The 20,442-nt window shown below is 34.5% G+C and overlaps 1 protein-coding gene across 2 annotated transcripts in view; it reads left to right on the forward strand.

The window, feature by feature from the left end:
* Positions 1–20,442, forward strand: part of LOC110101238 (ADP-ribosylation factor 3) — a 28,234-nt gene that overhangs the window by 4,535 nt on the left and 3,257 nt on the right. For both annotated transcript variants that reach the window (XM_020829044.2, XM_020829043.2), the window contains 3 exons: positions 7,330–7,348; positions 9,150–9,261; positions 10,550–10,597. In XM_020829044.2, coding sequence (XP_020684703.1) covers positions 7,330–7,348; positions 9,150–9,261; positions 10,550–10,597 — 179 coding nt within the window. The remainder of the gene's footprint in view (positions 1–7,329; positions 7,349–9,149; positions 9,262–10,549; positions 10,598–20,442) is intronic.

Consider the following 20,442-nt stretch of genomic DNA (forward strand, 5'->3'; position numbering starts at 1 on the left):
GTGGACTGTTTCCCTGTTTTTTTGTGTAGAATTCATGCTGCTGTTTTGCTGTCTTTTGGTCTTCCATTTGGTGACTTTTGGCCTTTTATTTCCCCAAATTTGATTGGGTTTGGTTGGAGGTGTTATGGCTATTTGTCTACCTTCTTTTGTTTATAAAATAGAGTTGGTTTGAGATAAAAAAGGATGGAGGTTATACTGTGATTTTTGGATAAAAACCTGAGAGGTTTTTCTTCGTTCTTTGGAATTGCTTGCGAGCTATGTCCTTCACCTTTTTCTCCTCTCTATAGCTTGCGAGCTATACTTCGTCTTGGCTTCTAATCTCATTCTTATTCCCGCAAGTATCCACCTCACCTGTATCCTTCTTCTCGACATTTGGCAAAGCTTCTTTAGGTGTTTTATGTTTGTCAAGAGTTTTAAGATGTTTGTTTTAATTATATAAGTTTGTAAGAGTCATCTTTTATTATAAAAAGTTGTATTTTATGTTCTTTTGTGTCATTTCTATTTTATAGGAAGAGAATCATTTGCTCGCAAAAATTTGGGGCCCTTCCCAATTTTTTGCCTGCATCATTGTGTCCTTTATTTTAAGTTGTATGATGTAGTGATGTTTTGTTTTAAATGAAGACACTAGTTTTTCTATTTTTGCAATATTTTGATTGCATCAATTTGGATTGATATTTTTTAAAATACTTAAAAAAAAACTCACACACCAACCTAGGATATGCTAACCTAGGCTCTGATACCAAACTTGATGCAAACAACTAGATAGAAAAACAAAAATGGATAACACAAGGGCTAGTAAAACTTTTCTCGATTCAAAATTTAGAAAGCCAACGTCACAAACCTCAAAACAAACAAAAGCTAGATAAAACAAAAACTAAATTAAAAATAAAACAAGCTACCCTTAGAACAACCGACTAGCGGTCACCTCACATGCAACGAAATAGTAGATAAAATAAAAGAAGTGCTTATGGACAAGCAAACCAAGGGTCCACCACAGCTACTTGGACCAACATCCATCACAAAACTCCTCTGGAAAATGCTACCAAACCTGCCAACCAACACCTCCAGTAGCTTGAGAAGAACGATACAAGTGGAGTGGAAACTTGTGGGGAGAAGAAATAGGTAAGAAGCCCAAAATGAAATCGAAGAGAGGAGAAGAGAAATGGAACAAGCATGCAAGCTTTCCCAAGAAGAAACCCGCAGGTTTTTTTTTCCAAAAATTACTTCATATCATCCTCTGTTACATGCTCTCAAAACATCACATATTTATAGGAGAAAAGAGGTAGCCAAACAACCCCAATCACCTCTAGCCGAACCAACCAAAAAAGGGGAGCCAAAAGACCAACAAGCAACGCCTGAAATAGCAGCCGAAGGGATCACGTAGGGGACATGAACAGACAACCACGGGAAACAGGAATAGCCAACCACGGGACAGGAGCTAGGCGGAAGAAACCGAAAGGCCAATAGAGAGGGAGAGGGGAAATGAGCCAGGACTAGCATTTATGAGCTGAAAAGGGCTTTTAATTATCATAATAAGCTGAGTTTAATAGAAGAACATAGTAGCACACCAAAAGGAGCAGCTAACCCGAGACAGCCAAGCCCAAACAAGGAACCAAATCAGCCCAAAACCAAGCCACATCCATTGCCCCCCTGCTTACATCAAATTCTTCCCCGGTTGAAAGGGCTCATCTCATGATGAGGATGCTTGAGTACGTTCCTGACAAGACGAAGGCGTTGCATATGAGTCTTGAATCTAAGCATCATACTTCTTCAAGATCAGTTCTCTTTCTTGCTTGAATTTGGCCAGTAGATTTTGCTTTTTCTTTTCGTATTTTTCCTGACGCAATTGCATCTTCATATGAAGTTTGTATAATTCGTTTTGAAGTGGATCAGTTGAATCTCTTTGCGGTGGAATCCATCTATTTGGAATTCAAGATTTCCTAGTTGATTTTCACCCACAACTAACTCAACGTCTTCATGGTTTTCCATTTTTTTAATACTTAAAAAAAAAGACACAAATAACCTAAGAATATGTTAACCTAGACTATGATACCAAACTTGATGCAAACAACTAGATAGAAAAATCAAAAGGGATAACACGAGGGCTAGTAAAACTTTTCTAGATTCAAAATTTAGAAAGCCAACATCAAACAAACCTCCAAACAAACGAAAGCTAGTCAAATCAAAAACTAAATTCAAAATAAAATAAGCTACCATTATAACAACTGACTAGCGGTCACCTCACATGCAACGAAATAGTAGGCAAAATAAAAGAAGCGCTTAAGGACATGCAAACCAAGGGTCCACCACAGCTACTTGGCCAACATCCACCACAAAACTCCTCCGGAAAATGCTACCAAACTGGCCAACCAACTCCTCCAATAGCTTGAGAAGAAAGATACAAGTGGAGTGGAAATTTGTGGAGAGAAGAAGTAGGTAAGAAGCCCAAGATGAAATCCAAGAGAGGAGAAGAGAAATTGAACAAGCTCGCAAGCTTTCCCAAGAAGAAACCCGCAGGTTTTCTATTCCAAAAATTACTTCATATCATCCTTTATTACATTCTCTCAAAACATCACATATTTATAAGAGAAAAGAGGTAGCCAAACAACCCCCCAGGAAAGGTTCAATGCAATTGACGAGTTGGATAAGAGTAAGATTTACTATATGGAAGACATCCATCCAATAAGACTAAGTAGTTCATACCATATTGACTATCTTCAACATATCTATATAGAAAGAAGAACAACAAGAGGCGGCCTAGCCTACCGATCTACCCACGGAAACTAGTCTGAATCGTAAAGTACTACTCAAACGAGGTGCGGAGCAAGGTTTCTTTTTCTTAGATAGAGAGACCGTCGATCAAGAGGAAAAAACGAAAATCAGATAGGGGAGTTGTCAATCACCTCTAGCCGAATCAACCAAAAAAGGAAAGCCAACAGACAAACAAGCAACACCTGGAACAGCAGCCGAAGGGACCACACAGGGGACATGAACAGGTAACCACGGGGAACAGGAATAGCCAGCCATGGGACTGGAGCCAGGCGGAAGAAACTTAAAGGCCAACAGAGTGAGAGAGGGGGAATGAACCAGGACATGCATTTATGAGCTGAAAAGGGCTTTTAATTATCATAATGAGCTAAGTTTAGTAGAAAAACACAGCAGCACACCAAAAGTAGCAGCTAACTCGAGACAACCAAGTCTAAACAAGGAACCAAATTAGCTCAAAACCAAACCACATCCATTGCCCCCTGCCTACTTCATGTTAATTTTTCTTTTGATTTTGGATTATGAAACTTCTATAAATATTGTATTATGTATAAATTTAACTATGTTTGAGGTGTAACTTGGAAATAAGTTTTGATGTTTACAATGATTTCCTTTTTTATTGAATTCCTCATGCAAGACTATTGCTTTGAAATTAAAAATGATAAAAAATTGAGATTAAAGGTTTTAGCAATCCTTGCTCTGAATGCTAATGATCTTAAGGAGTAGAAGAACAATCCTTCTTTAATCTCCATAATTTTTTTTGATGGTTTGATGAATACTCTAAAGATATTTGCAGAAGGATTGATTTTGGAAGTGGTGTTTAACCAATCTATATTTCATATAGGTTTAATGGAAAGTATAGTATAATCCATACGGGGACTAAAACAAGGTTTAAGAAGCTCTCCACTAATAATATTATTATTTTTATATGAAAATATATTTAATAGTTAATGATAGGAGTACAAAAAAGGCCAATACAAAGAATTGCCAGCGGAAAAAAAAGGAGGATCATTGTGAGCATTAGATGGAAGGTCTTTTGTCTGAAATTTATGATGCCTGAACTCAGAATGAACCTTGAAACATTTAGAGAATTTGTGCTTTAAAATATGGCAAGCGGAGCTGCGATATTTAGATGAAATGGACCCGATATTCACTAAATTTGTTAATTGACCTATTGTACAAGAGAATATGAAATTGGCTCAAAGTTTTGGGAGTAGACTTGAACTGAAGAGGGAGAAATTTCTTCCAAAGAAGTAGGAGGATCATTGTGAGCATTAGATGGAAGGTCTTTTGTCTGAAATTTATGATGCCTGAACTCAGAATGAACCTTGAAACATTTAGAGAAATTGTGCTTTAAAATATGGCAAGCGGAGCTGCTATATTTAGATGAAATGGACCCGATATTCACTAAATTTGTTAATTGACCTAGTTTGACCACTTTAGATCAAATACATGTTATTTGTTTTATTTTGGCTAAGATGGATAAAGCTAGCTTAGAATTTGTGGGTAGCACATGGAATTATATTAAAGTTGCATGGAAAATGTGCAACATTAAGGGCAATATGAAGGCTATAAAAATGTTGCAAGTAGTAAAGTTGTTTCATCATCAAAAATGATAATTCATCAAGCCAACTTAAAGGACAAATCATTTTTCAAGTGGTAGGATTTCATTCCTTGGCTAAGGCTCTCTTCTTTTTATTCTCTTATGTTTGTTTTGGTTAATCAATTACATGAATCATCTAATTAGGCATCTAACAACCTTCCCTTATGTTTTGAACTTGTTATTAACGCTTTCTCTCTTGCTTTGACAAATAGGAGAATTACATATCCATAGGGCATGCCATATTATTTACTCCCAATGTGATATACATATTATCACTTCATCTCTATCAACACAATTTGGTCCCTTTTTTAGTGTTGGACAAATTTTTCTTTCTCCTTTCTTTTATTATTAGAAGGTGATTTCAACTAAACCCAAATGCAAACAAATTTCCTCTTGGCCAAAACATAATTAATTGAACTCCTAGATTTAATCCTTCTTGATTGTGCAACCAAAAGCTTCAATTTTAAAGGCCTAGTCAAATATTCATAAGATCAGGGTGTTGAAGAGCCCACCCTCCTCAGTTTACATTTCCATCCAAAATCATCCTCCATTTACATTTCCATCAAAAGATTAATTCAAATTTACCAATGTCACGACCTAGATTTTAGTCTAGTTTGATATCTAAGTGGTTCATCTAGTTTATAGGATTATGGCCAACACTATTGCTTGTTAAGCAAACAATGAAAAACTTATATAAAACCAAAATAAAGAGACTAGCATAACCAATCATGGAGATTTGAAAAAAAGGTTTGAGGGAATGGAGGAAAAAAGTTACTAAACTTGCAAATCAGATTCTTACCCTTTCAAAATAGATGCAAGATTGGAGTTCCTTGATACAATAAGTTTTCATTTTTTTTTATGTTGAGGTAATTAATAACTTGAGGATTTTAGTGCATATACTTTTAAATTGGTTATGATAAGGCTTTGTTTCTTATTTGTATAAATTGGAGAATTATACATTATGTGATGTGAAACGTAAATGCCATATACTTGCCTAGGTGGCAAGATTAATTAAAGCCCAAATCAATTTGGGGAGAGAGAATGGAAATCTGAAATTAAGGAGTAATTAATGTTAATTCAAATTCAAATTTGGATGTCCGCATCATTATGGCTTGACATTTTATTTACTATTAATGGAATATGGTTAATATTGCTTTGTCCCCCTTTTTTGTTGGTTGAACTCCCTCTTTCCCTCCTTTTTTTATCTCTACATATGATTTGCGAGCGATAGTTATTGTAAAGCAAGGTGAAACAAGGTAAGATATAGTTTAATCAAGTTATCTCATTCTTTTCCTCATTAGGGGAAGATGATTCCAATTAAACCCAAGATTTGAAAGCACTTCCTCTTGTCAAACTCATGGCTAAAATCTTAGACCTTATCTTTTTTTGTCTTGCAACCAAAAGCATCATTACAAGGGGCTAGCAGAACCCTATTGTTTGTGTGAAAAAATGATCCACCACAAAGGCCTTGCCAAATAGCCTTAAAATTATACTACCTAAGAGCTTATGCTCCCTCATTCACACTTCCATTCAAACTTCAAAGCCCATGTTAGGTAGACTTATATCCTTACCTATGTTTTGGATTGGAACAAAATCTTATAAAAGGGTCAATATGAATCTAGGGAGAAAGGGGATTAGAGTGATTAACTAAGGTAAAATTGCAATAAAGCTTTGAACCTAATGGATAAATAGATCCTCTTGCCTTATGTTTGATCTTTCCTCATGTTCTTGCTTGAAGTTTCTCTTGAAAGTCATCCTTAATGAATACAATCAAGGTTTCTTTTTGGGTGGCCAACCAAGTGGAGAGAAAAGTGGGGAGAAATAGCTCAAGTAAAAAGGGAAGGTATTGTTTATAGACAAAAAGCGAGTCAAGCTTAATATATCACTAAGTTTTAAGATGTTGGATACACATAAAGAGAAAATGTCAAAAATGTCTCTAGACTATTTGTATGGGGTCATTTTTTGATCCATGTTATAAATGTATTCAACTTAGTCCGTTGGCTCATCAAATATGATCCAAAATAATCCCTTTGTTGGATTATTTTGGATTAGATTTGAGAAGTTAAGAGACTATTTTGGATAAGACAATCAAAATATTTAATTGGATATATTAGATAGTGTAGGCCTAAAAAGGTCCCCCATAAATAGTCTAGGATATATTTTGATCTTTTTCTTCATGATTATGTTGACCTATATGTAATAACCAAAAGAACCAAAAAAATATGCATACCTCGGACTGTCGAAGGATCCCCGAAATCATGCATGAAATCCTGCGAGCTGCTCTGATCTACGATCAAATCCCGCAAATCCCGCTGTGCTAGCGTCTCATCCCGGGATTTTTGCGTAAAACCAGCGACGGAGCCCACAGATTATTTACGCATGACTTTTACGCTCATAATATTCTCCTATTTATAATCAGAGGAAAGGGATATCAACAATAACAAGCTTTAACAAATTTGACCATTTCCAACTTTCAAGGGATAAGGATAACCACTTAAGCAGATTAGTCAGCAAATTAATAAGACGACTTCATTATTTATAAAGAAAAAAGAGGATGCACACCCCTTTAGGGTCTCCATTGTTGTTTTACACTTGTTCATGAGGGGGCTTGGTGAGTTTTCTCTCTTGAATTTTTTAAATCTTCTTTGTAGTATTTTTATATAGCCTTTTTTCTTGTTGTCTTTTGCATGTAACCTTGTATGTTGGTCTATTTATTTATATGAAATTCGATTAGTCTCTTAAAATTTATAGCCTTGTGTGTTCAAGGCACAAATTATTTAATGTAATTAACCTAATTGACATGTTAATTCAATGCGAACATTCATGTTTTAATTGGTCTTATTTGCTGGAGTGTCTCATGGATAATATTTGATATTTCTTTGTGTCGTGGGGGTCTTCATAGATCTATATCTTATAGCAGGCTTTTTCACTAACTTGAATCTTATTGCCTTTTATTTCAGGTGGACAGACAAGTATCAGGTATGCCATTTCGATTGTTTTATTAACATTCACCTCCCAAGGACATCTGCTCACGTATGAAATAAATGGCATTTGTTTAATATTCGTTCTTGCTATATATTGGTGGAATATTTTGCAGAACATTCAGAAATTTTTTTGCATTGCAATTCTAGAAGTTTATTCAATGCCCGTGAGATGATGAAATTCATATTTCTTTGCTACTCCAGTCATAACTGTGGCTAATTGGTGGAATAGTTTCATTTATTGGTCTCATTTACTGAATTTTCAATAGATTTATTGCAGCGATATCTTGTGAAGTAGGGTATTGTCTCTCACATTAATCCAATATAAGGCTTTGACATGCAAATAATTATTAATTTCCTTGATGTTTTACAATCCAAATAATTAGTACATCAGATCCATAGAAAGACGGTTAGAACCCTTGATCAAGGGAATCTAGCATTCAATGTGCGGTCATTGTTTGAGTGGCCATTATAGCTAATTAGCCATCTCACTATGGTTTGCCAAAAATCATTCATACTTATATTAAAGTATTTGATCTTTCATAGAATAGTTTGGGCGTAACTTTAAAATAAGTACTACCACACCTATTAAAAGTAGTTAAAAATTATCCTAACTAATCAGATATAGCATCCACCTTGGTTATGGTGACTGAACTTCCAAATTCTTTTAGAATCTCTCTGCATCAATTGTCAGATCTATTGATAATTGAGTGGATTTCAACATTTAGTGTAGTGATATAGGGAGACATTGAAATGTTTGAGATACATGCAATTAAATGATTAATGTAGACAGAAGTGGATTCAGGATATCAACGTGTCATATCGATAGGTTTTTTTTTTTGTCTTGATGCAGGCTTATGTGCATATAATGTCCCTTGATGTACTTCTTTTTTTATTACACTTTTAAGCACAACATGCAGCGCGAGGTCATGTCTCTACATTCTACAATAAGATATTTGTTAGCAAAACCTTATTGTTCTTTTACTGCTCGTGTTGTTGCCTATAACTGACTATACTTCTTCACCACATCTGTTCCTGCAACTGCTCCTGTCCAGAGTCCACCACCATAACACAGTCCTAATTCAATTTTCCTCCTCAGGGTCCCTCACATCTCCATCAGCGTCATGGTCATTCAAACACCTTGTGCCATGTTTGTGGTCAAATTTACCACATTTTTCCTTTAATGACACCATCATGTTTTGCCGAGCCTAATATGCAATTGAACCTGCCACATGTTACCTGTCTGTAAGTTGAACTAATCTGCAGTGAGCTCAGCCAACTCCTTTTTATTTTAAGGAGATGAACCTTCCTGAGCAGGCTTGGCATTAGAGTGATCTGACACACTGCTAGGGAACCAGGTATCTTTGTTTTGGCTGTTGTCTTCTTCAAATCCTCTCCTTGATCTGCTGTGAAGTAGATCTAGACCGGTCTAGATTCAAAATAGCCTAAATTAATCCCAAACATTCTCATACTTGAGATTCCAGTTCGAAGATAGTCATGCTAGAGAATCCTTAATTCAGTTTTTGGAGGAAGTTAAGATGCCAAAGGTGGATTGAGTGAACTTTAGTGGTAGATTTTTAATTTGCAACGTGGGAATTTTTCTAAGTCTTTGAAGGTGTAGTTTTGGTTACAAATTCTTTGCTACTCTTTCATCATGCTTTATTTCTTCTGTTAGAAGATTAAAAAACTCCAATCTTTTCACGTCCCGTTTGGTCATCAAATTTCTACTGCATGCCTTGGCTTTTCATGGTTAATGAAGAGATTATGTCTCAGTTAACAGTACATACTACTTTATGCAGGCCATACTGGAGATGCTATTTTCCTAATACTCAAGCCATTATATACGTTGTTGATTCAAGTGACACCGATAGATTGGTGATAGCAAAGGAGGAGTTTCATGCTATTTTGGAGGTGCACAACTAGTTCATGTTGTCTTTGATGACTGTGATGTGTTTTGATAGATTATAATAATGCATTTACAGCATGCTGCCTGGAAGTTTGGCCTTTTCTAGACACTAGAATATAGGGTAGATGATTGTTGCAACACAAGTATGCAGTTCTTATTTTATGTTGATATTATTCTAACCTTACCTCTAAACGTATTTATCCTCATCGTAAAAATTGATTTTATATCCAATCTGCCTTTTTACTGCAGTGTTTGGGTTCCTGGGCTGCAATTGCATTCTACCCCATTGTTTCAAAATTCTGCCTTTATATATCTTGGGCTATATGCTCTAATTAATTTGACATTGTTTGTGAAGTGCAAAATTAGGCATGCTTACACTTATATTTGATAGTGCAGTTGGCACTTTTTTTTTTGTCTTCCTCAACTCGGTCATTTAAATTATGTGATAGTAACTTTTGGAGTGGAATCTTTAGAGAGAAGATTATATTAAATTTGTTAAGATGGTATGTGCTAAAAACAGTGGTAGTATTTTTTGTGAAGGCTTCTAGGCAAGAAGTGGATTGTTGAAACTAACTTGGTTAGTGTTGATCATGATTTGTTAAGATTAAATTAACACCAAGTAAAATTATATAAAAAAAAATCATGAATGTGATATGATTAGGAGGGATAAGGTTAAGCGATGCCAGAAATTGTAAAAAATGTTTGCCTAAAATGGAGTTAACACCTTTTGTGGAACTTAAGGGTACTGAGTGGAGAAGGATTCATAAAGTTTGACTTAAATGGTTGGGATAGGACTAATGATGATGACAATGATGGCAACTTTATGAAGATTAAAGCATGAATGAGCTATAAACCAGCTTTGGTAGATGCTACACTTTTATTCATCTTGCTAGCATATTGTACTCTAGAACAATATTATAACAGAGTATGGATTTCAATCTTTATAGCAATGTAACAGTTTTCTTTCAAAAATCATGGAATTAAGGAGATACGTTCCTGTCATAAGATTTAGCTTAGCAGGTTATAAGGAAATGTAAAGAAGAAATTATGAAAAATGTACTGATTTGAAGGCATGCTTCATCCAAAGGAATCTCGAAAATAATTCAGGTTAAGATCCATAGCATCACAGCAAATTTATCAACATAGTTTTCTTAGTGAGATGCGTATCTTGATGCCATTCATCATGTGCTATAGATACATCTTGCAAGTAGGAAGAGAAAAAATTAAATACTATAAATATATTCCTTTTGTTTCTAATTACTTATTTGATATGCTTATTATTCTTTCTTACAGGAAGATGAATTAAAAGGTTCAGTTGTCCTTGTCTATGCAAATAAGCAGGTGAGATTTACCCTTTACTTTCTTGCTCTCTTTTATCAGTTTTATGTCAGACCATGTGCTTTTTTAATTCTAAAACCTTGTTCTGCTCAGATTTTCATAACATTTATGGTACTTGGATCACCTAGTTTACTTTTAAGTTCTTTGATGTCATTGTTATCCATATGTTTAAATGTGCGCATGTGGGTAAATTGGAGAACTATAACCTCATTTAATTTACATCCTTGGCTCATAATGTATGTTTACATGGAGCAAAATGCTTCCTTGGAAAAATAGAAACGTTTCTTTACAAAACCTTTCCCCTTCCTAGGCTCACCCATCTATCATTCTCATTGTTACTATGCAATACACTGTTTTTGTTCAAACAAACTATAACTACTTCAGTAAGCCTATTCGAATGAATGGGGAAGTAATTATAAACAACACTAGATTCTTGTTGCAGAAGGTTGTTGGAAAATTTTTACATCATAATTACTGCAGAAAAGGGCATCTGAATAAACTTCAATCCTGTTTATATATTCCTATGTGCTTCTAAATCTTGTCCCTTTTGATATTTTATAGAACAAGATCCTTATTGAAGGTCCATCACACCACTGCTTTCCCAGCAGCTAATAGAAGAGTAAGAGTAATATGAATCATTTTCCAAATTTCATTGAGACTTGGGCATCATTTGGGGTAGCTTTCTGATGTGGGGCGGTAGTGGTAATGCTTGCTGTCATACTGTGGGCCTGTTTGTACAACTTTACTAGCTTTGTGCAACATTACTGGGCATGAAAGCGCTATTGAGCAACTTTCCTCCTGGTACTGTTTCGCATTTCCTATATGGGCATCAGAATGCTTTCATTGTGGCAGTCATGCATATTGCTTTAGGGAGCCCAAATTAAGCTTAATGATTGAACTTTAACTGAGTAACGTGAGGAATCTTATTTAGAATTATATGATTGCATTTATAATGAAATTATATCAGCTATTTTCCAGGTAAAAGACAATGATAGGGCTGGCAAAAGGTTTGTGCTTGCATCCATGATCATTTGCTTGGCAGTTGGCCCTTTAAGTCCTGAAGGTTTGTCATTCATAGTGGAGGGCTTTAAAATGCTGTTACTAATACGGTTTGAGCTTTTCCGTGAGCTTAATTGATATTAAAAAAACCCATTCAAAGGCCACTACCCCGGATCATTATTTTGATTGGGAAAAGGTCCATTAACAAGTTTCGGTCTGGGCTGACATGGTCTGATAGGCCTTTATTGAATTTTGGTCTGCAGCTGCAACCTTCTTGGTATGCCTTGTGTTTTTAAATGGACTTTAACTTCATTCGGCCATAGAATTGTGGACCTCAAAACTAACTTTGAGATCAGTCTCAAATCTCAATGGTCCAATGCATTTCACAAGCATTAGCTGAATCCTTCTTTCTTTTTTTTTATTTTATTAGACTAGTTGAGCTGAACCTTACCCACATACCCGATCTAATCGTGCTTTAATGCCGAAGAAAAAATCCTATATCATAGATAACTCGACATTGTGTGCTAAGAATTTTCTTTTAGAGGTAGCATTGTCAGGATGGAAAAAGTTATTCTCTTGCATAATTTTATGGTTCTAATTTGAAATTGGGAAGAAAGTCTTGGATATAACTGGGTCTAAAGACATTGACAGAACATCGGAACCCTTTTTCCTGACATAAATTGGAAAAGACCTGTTGAGAGTAAAAAAATATCAGAATTTGCATAAAATGTAAACTGAATTAAAGATATGGTGCATGAATGGAAAAATGAAGCAAAAGTTGTCTCAAATTAAGAGAAACATAAATGTTTTTTTAGGTGCCATCATCCTTAGGAGGTTGTATAGGTTCTTCTTTATGAATCAAGCATTATTTCATTATTTGATTAGGGGTTGTTTGGTTTACTAAAAAAAGATATGTAGAATAAAGACATAAAGTGAATGCAATGTAGAAGTATGTAAAGTATTTGAAATATTTGAAGTTGTTTGGATGAGTGAAAAAAAAATGCATGAGATTACTTTTTTTTGTTTAGTTTGAAAAAAAAAAAAATTTCAATGTAAAGTGAAATGATGGTGTTGGTCGGTGGCAACGATCGGTGGCAGCGACCGATGATGACCACTGGTGGTCGGCAATTGGTGGTAGTGGCTCCTAGCTGGCGATGGATGGTGGTTAGACAGTGGTAATGTTGGTGATGGCCGATAGCAAAGGGTGGCGGTCAGTGGCGGCGGTCAGCCTGTAGTAGTCATCAGCTAGATGGTGGTGGTTGGTGGTAGCCGACGGTGTTTGGCGGTGGTGGCTGACGGCTATGCTGAGCGGCAAGAATGCAATTGGTTTTGCAGTAAAAAAAGAATTCAGCCAAAATTGGATGACTTTAGAATGTTTACAAAATGAATATGGGAGTGAAAAAGAAACTCATTGAAATTTTACACTGCATTCTTTTTTTCCCAGCAAATCAAACACTGAAATTTTACCATTCACTGAAAGAGGAATACTTTGTGCTCCTTTCCAGTAAACCAAACACCCCCTTATGGTAAACAATAGTATGAAGTAAAAAAATATATAGGAATATCATCCATTCATTATAGCTTTATCACAAACATTATCTCCACATACACCATCATTTATGAACACATTTTCATTCATTCAGGAATAAATACCTTGCTCGATTCTTGTTTTGGTTTTAAGTAGATAAACTAGTAAGGGTGGCTTCAATTTTTGTCACTCAGTGATGTATCCATGCTTCTAACATAAACTAATCATAGTCCTTTCAGTTTTCTTGTTGTTGTTCCTAAAAGGCAAATGTAGGGGCAATACCATGCATATTAGCCCTGCTCAAACTTTTTGTTAACTGGAGCTCCATGTAATGGGTAGTCACCTAGATATGCTCATGAAATATCATGTATGTGGCATAAATCTCATGAAATTTATATGTTTAATATTTTAAAAATAAAAATATGATTGAGAAATCATATATAAGAAAACAATAGAAAGAAATTTCAAAATTCAAAGTTCATAATCATATGATTCTTATTCTACTCCAAAGTCTAATTGATTCAAATCTATAAAATCAAACAAAATAATACATCATAACAAATCTTGAATCAAGATGAGACAAGTTGGTGTATGGCCTCGACCAAAATAAGTATCAAGTTTGTGAAGATAATGTATGAAAATATCAAGTTAGAAAAATCATCCTTATTTAGTGTGTGATATGCATTTATTTGATTGTTATTCACTCATTCCTTTATTTATATCATTTATAAATAGAGGGTTTTTTTTCTGTTGGCATGTGATATCAAAGCCGGGTTTGCTCACTCTCCCTTCTTTGATTGATCATTCCATGCTCACCTCTCTTCCTCTACTCTCCTTTCCCCATGATCGGTTGCACCTTGGTATCCATAGTCGCTAGCACCCGCGCTCGCCTCCACCAATGATAACCCACACCCATACTCACCCTCATCGTCACTCATGCACTCGTTCACACTTATCTGCAATTGCTTGTCTAAACTAGCTATCATTGCGACCTGCACTAACCACCTTTGCATCTTGCTGGTGTTGCCATTATGGCCTGACCTCGAAGGCATGACCACTTCTTGCATGAATGGTTCCTCCCCTCTTTACCCTCAATCTTTAATTGATTAATTCACTCCTTTTATTCTTTACTCTTGGTAGTATTCACCCATGATTTTCTTTCATCCATTATTTTTACATTTATTAAATTTAATGGTACCAACTATCTTTTGTGGTCTTAAGATTTGCGGTTTCCTCGGATCTTATGAGAAATTCAATCATATTGACTATTTGCTTCCAAAATGGATGAACACTGTCAAACACATCAAATGAAATGCTTCCAATTATGTTTTTGCTTTTTTACGTGAAAGTTCAATACTTGAACCCACAATTGCATATACCCTCATGTTTTAAGAGAGTCTGATGTAGGATTTTCTCCTTTTGGCCTACTTTTAGGGCTATGAACTATACACTATTTATTATTCTCTTTGCAACAAAAGGATAAATTTATTCAAGAATACTACAAACCTTCAGTATCTGCCATTTATTACCTTTCCAATTGCTAAGCACTAACAAAATGAGGAGTTTGTTGTTGTTAAGTTTCTCTCCAGGCTTCATCAATCCTACAATCAGTTCAAGCTCATTTGATGACATATTTTGGCATCCTTTAACACCTTCACTACTCTCTCGTAGGTTCTCTGGTGCACTTATTTGCCAAATTATTTTCTTATCATGATAATACTCCTCATAACACTAGATTTTTTTTGGGTCGGGGTCTAATCCTTGTTGACAGAAATTTGACTATCTTTCGAACAACTTGGCATGTTCAAAACAACAACCCTATTTAAATGAACTCCACTTGCTCCTTAGGTTTAGATTATTATTTTTAAAAGGACTATGACCACCTACAACACTTGCAGCTATGGGTGTAATCAAGTCGAGTAGTGGCATTATCGAGCTGATCTTGTTTAGCTCATACCGAGCTTGAACTAGAGCTCGAGCTCATTTAATGAGCTCGAACTCGACTCGCTGTATAAAAATCATGCTCGAGCTCGGTTCGATTACTCGAGCTCGTTTTGATAGGAATTAGCTCTTAAGATATTAAAAGATAAATATGTTTTCTCATATTTTTATTTGAACAGATATAAAAGACTTTTATAATAGTTTAAAATTTAGCAATTTGATAATTTAATTTAGATTATATCATGGGGCATAAAAAGTTCATCCAGTATGCCTAGGTGGTATGCTTCTTTTAACTAACTCGAGATAATTTTACATCCCTTTGCCTTGACACATGTCGTGTGAGCCCAAAAATGCATTTAAAATCACTTGTAGGGGTTCACTTGGACCTGAACTTTTAAAATGGAATACTAGATTTAATAACATATATTATAAGCACTAACTTTGAGTGAAGATAATGTTAAAATCCATCACTTCCCCCCATTACCAACTTAAAAAAAAGCATATATTGTAGTGGCACGATCTTTTGTGTGATCAAGAAAGTATGTAACCAATAACCAACATGTTGAATTGTGTAAATGGCGATTGATGGAGATACACTAGCTTAATAAGCTAAGTCACTTGGAGAAAGCTTATCAAGTATTTATGCAACTTTGTCCTTAGCTTCTATCTTATGCTAGTCACAGTTGGTGGGGAGGTCGGGAGGGAGAAATCAGGCAAATTTAAGACAGATGAATGAATCAAATCAAGAAACAGATCTACATGAACAACATGTCTATTAGTTAGTCTCCTGGAGAAAGAGAATGCTAGGTTGTTTGTTCTAGTGGGATAAGAAAGCTAATGTGTGGGATTGGTGAGAGAAAAAATTATTGAGAGAGGGATCTATATTTATGTCTTTCTACTTTGCATCTCTTCTCCCTATATTTTATATATTGGGAGAGAGTTGTACTAGGCAGTTTGGCATAACAGGATGAGAAAACTAGTTTGATGATTTGGTGAGAGAGAAACTTGGTGTGCATGAAAGAGAGAGACAGAGAGATCCATCTCTCTATCTCTAATATACATCTCTTTCTTTGTTATAATTTGTATATAAAATATAGGCTAAGGTGGAGAGATCTCATTATATGGTACAGTGTAGTCATTTAAAATCTTAAATAAATATGGTATAATAGACCCTTAGATAACTAAACTGATTGGGTACAAATAGGTGGAATTAGTAGGAAAATATTATGCAATCGAATAGGGATTTCATGAAGGATTTAGAAATTTATTTAATTAAGTGATGAAAGAGGTGGGGGGGGGGGGTTCTCAGGGAGTGAAGGGCCAATGACCTTTCTCTTGGGTACATACGTGATTGCAGTCCTAAGAAAATAAAGTGGGCCTCAGGTAGGCCTTCTTTACAAGAATTGGAGAGAGAGGGATCAAGGGGAAAATCATTAGTTAGTTCAGGCTTAATTTTTACATCCTAAGGCATCCTATTTATATAAAAATAGTAGTCAATCCATGTTTATCCTCATTTCTAACTAAATATACTAATTTAGGAATCATATCGTAAATTTCTTCACTTCAAATTATGGATAATTATTATCTTAAATCAAAGAAATATTCTCTTAAATCTCTCGTTAACAGGTGGTCCACCATGTAGAAATAGGTGAGAGAATATAGGGTAGTTTCGTTGATATTTTTCACAAATTTCTTTTATCTTATTTTAAAACCCACTCTTAATTTTGAAATTATAATTTCATAATTTATCCCTATCTCAATTTTATTTGTAAATTTGTTCTTTCAACAACAACAAGCCAACAACAACATCAAGCCTTTATCCCACTACATGTGATGGGCTAAATTTATTCTTTCAAGATTATTTTTTTTCTACTAAGAGTCTCTTGGATCATAGTTCTATGTTGTTAATTAAAATAACTTTATTAATTGAAATTCGAAGCACACTCAAAAGTTGTTCATGCATTTGCATTTATATCAATAATTTATTATTTAATAGTTTGAGAATGATTCATAATCATGTTACTTTGCTTAACCAAGATGGTTTAATTCATAATAAATTTTCATGAGTTGAATTAAATAATGCGATGACAAATGAGATAGAATTGCTTGAATTTAACTTATTTTTATTCTAAATAATCTTAAGGATACACATGGAAAGGTAAGTAGAGCTAATATGAAATAATTTTAAATTGGTTCATAATGATATTGTTTTTACTTGAAAATAGTTTAACTCATATAATAAATTATCGTTTTTGGTTAAGATAAATATTACGAGTTTAAGCTAAAGTTGAATTGCTCAAGTCCGAACACTTCTCTTCTTCTCACCCTTGCCCATTTGCCTTCTCGCCCATTCTCATTCATTTACTGATCTATTCACTTATGCACACTTACTAGCCCATTAACACTCGTTTGCTTGCCCATGTGCACTCTCTTACTTGCCCGTGCACGTTCTCCTATAAATCCATGTGAATTCACCTACTCATCCCTGTGCTACATACTTGCTAGGGTGCACTTGCCCACTCATTATTATCTATGTGCACTCACTTGCTCACCCATATGCCTTCGCTTGATCGCCAAATTCACTTTCTCGCGCATGCTTGCTTGCTTGCCGCTAACATGCAGGTCGAGTTTAATTCAAATTTAACTTGTTTAGAAGGCCCTACTCGGCCAAGTTAGGCAAGTGAAGTGGAAAAAGGCTTTCGTTCTGCAACTCTCAATGTCAAAGGGCCTCCTCCCTTCCCAATTAGGCAAAATCTTATAGAGGCTAGAAAGTTGACTTCGGTGGCTCATTTAAGAAAGAAAAATAATTACTAAATCCTCTCATCATAACAATTTATTATTCTTTCTTTCATGACACATCCCATGTGCCTAAGAAAATCTTATCCATAACCTACTTGGCTCTAGCGAAGACTCTTGCTACTTAGATACTTATCTCTGATGAGGATCCTTCTGCTGGCGCTATTATAATGTGTAGCTTTGAAGATATGGCTTGGCATCAAAAGTCCCTTTTCATCGCTCAACTTGCTCTTCAAAAAGCTATGGTCTTTTACTACCTCTTCTGCCGTAGAAGATGGTCACAAATAGCTATGGGTAGTGAGGTCTATATGCGACACTGGACCTTTGTCTCCCTCACCAACATTCACTACTAATTGAGAGGCCCACCCTATTGTTTGCTATGAAGATGACGGGTTAATATGGTCCCTACTTATTCAACCATTTGCAGTACAATAAGGTCCTACTCTATTAAACTATCAACTTGTTGTGCAGACCGTATGGGCATCCAACTTAGACTAAAACAATCGATTCTTGCCAGTTAGCCGTGTGAGTTTTGCCTGCTTAAATAAAAAATAATAATTACAAAATGTTAAAACTCACTTAGGTTTTGTTTGCAATGGTTGCAACATTTTGTAAAGGTGATTGGGAATTTATTGTGGGGAAGTAACTTTTTTGAAAGCTACTGTCGATATTATGAATATGTTCTTTTTTAAAAATAAAATTATTGCAAAGCTGCCATACATTGGCCAATTAGTTGTAAAAAATAGTTTCTCATCATAGAAATCTTGGGATATTGAATATTACTCTAAAAATATTTTTATTAGCATTTTTTAAATGCCATCATATACTCCTAGGATAACATTTTACTTTATATTTATATTCCATCCATTCATCTTATAGTCAAAAACTAATAAATAATATTTTTACTTTATATTTATATTTCATCCATTCATCTTATAGTCAAAAACTAATAAATAATATTTGTTGCGTAAACTTTCACTCGGAATGGTTTTATATATAATCTTTGCAATCTAAACGATCTATTTTTCATTTTTTCTTATAAAAAATAGTCAATATGATATTTACTATCTCTATTCTTATTTGTGACGAGATGCTCATCTCTTTTTTTAAAAGAGGTATTAACAATTACAAATTATAAGTTAAAACAAAATCTTATATGTTTCTACCATTTTCATTAGTCGCTTCAAAATCATAACCATCATGAATGATTTTAAAATCTTTTACCCCTCTACCATCCATTTAAATTACCTCCTATAAAAACTTTCTCTAAGATGTATCTTTTATATTAATTATTCAAAATCATTTCAAAATTTAAATTTTGAACACATATCCAAATCTATTTAAGAAGCATTAGCGCTTATAATATTAATAATCTTAGCATCAAGAACAATATTTAAAGTTGTAATTCTATCTGTAATTCTATTAATTTTAGAATATTGTACTTCAAACTCTTATTCATAATCATACTTAAACCATTTGTAGTATAATTCCTACTTCAATGCTATAGTTTAAATCATAAACTATTAATCTTCTCTTCCTTTTCTCCAACCAATTTAGTTTTCTGAATACACTAAATATTTATCTTCCTATGAATACAATAAAAATATCAAATCTTTATCCCATTATGTGGGTCAACTACAACATTGTTGTTGTCAGGTTTTAAGCCTTATACGAGGAAAATTGAGGGTTGATTTAGGCAGTCAACAAGTGTAAAACATGCAAAATAGTCATAACATTTATCTTCCTATAAATCATAATATCTATTAATTATATTTATTTGTCGATAAGAGAACTTATATTCCAAATTCTTGTCATAATTCTAATTTTATGGACTAGCTTCTTTGCCCACATCTGTCCATGTTGTGAGAACCCTTGCTTACTTAACATTGTACCTAGGCACTGGTGCAGTGGCCCTTGCATACTTTTTATTGTATTTAGATCATACTAGCATTTACACAATTTATTGAAGGATTCATGTCATGATTATTCAACAAGTTTTACTCTAGCTGTCAATTACCTAATGCAACCCTTCGCTTTTCTTATCCAGGGCTTAGAATCCTACAACGACAGTGTTAAATTTACTACTAATTAAACTTAATACAAAGGAGAGAAATTATTGATTTATGGTTCATCAAAATCGAAGTTCTGTAATATCATAATCATAGTTTAAATTTCAATTGAAGGATTGCCAAACAACAACAATTTTATCTTCTTATTTCTTTTTATAATTAAGAAGACCTAATCCCCAAAACAACACTCATTATATTCTTCTGTGGATTCTTATAAAAGAATTGGTTTAAGTTCCATTCTCTAAAAATTACAAGCTTTAATTGAGTATATTCATATCTCAAGTATTTACTTTCTAATTTACTTCTACAATTTCCTAAACGACTTAATCCGAAATCATAAAATGCTATAAAAATTGGAATTGATTCATGATCACTAAATCAATTCAATCAAGTACATAGTAAATCAAATAATCACACATTAAAGCACAAGAAATGAAATTGTTGGATCGGGTTTACCGGTCCCGCCTGGACCCGTGCGGGTCTACAGGCGGAAGAGGGGGGCGGGCATCCGGCTT

Source organism: Dendrobium catenatum, unplaced genomic scaffold, assembly GCF_001605985.2.
Source record: "Dendrobium catenatum unplaced genomic scaffold, ASM160598v2 fragScaff_scaffold_1220, whole genome shotgun sequence".
Lineage (NCBI taxonomy): Eukaryota > Viridiplantae > Streptophyta > Magnoliopsida > Asparagales > Orchidaceae > Dendrobium > Dendrobium catenatum.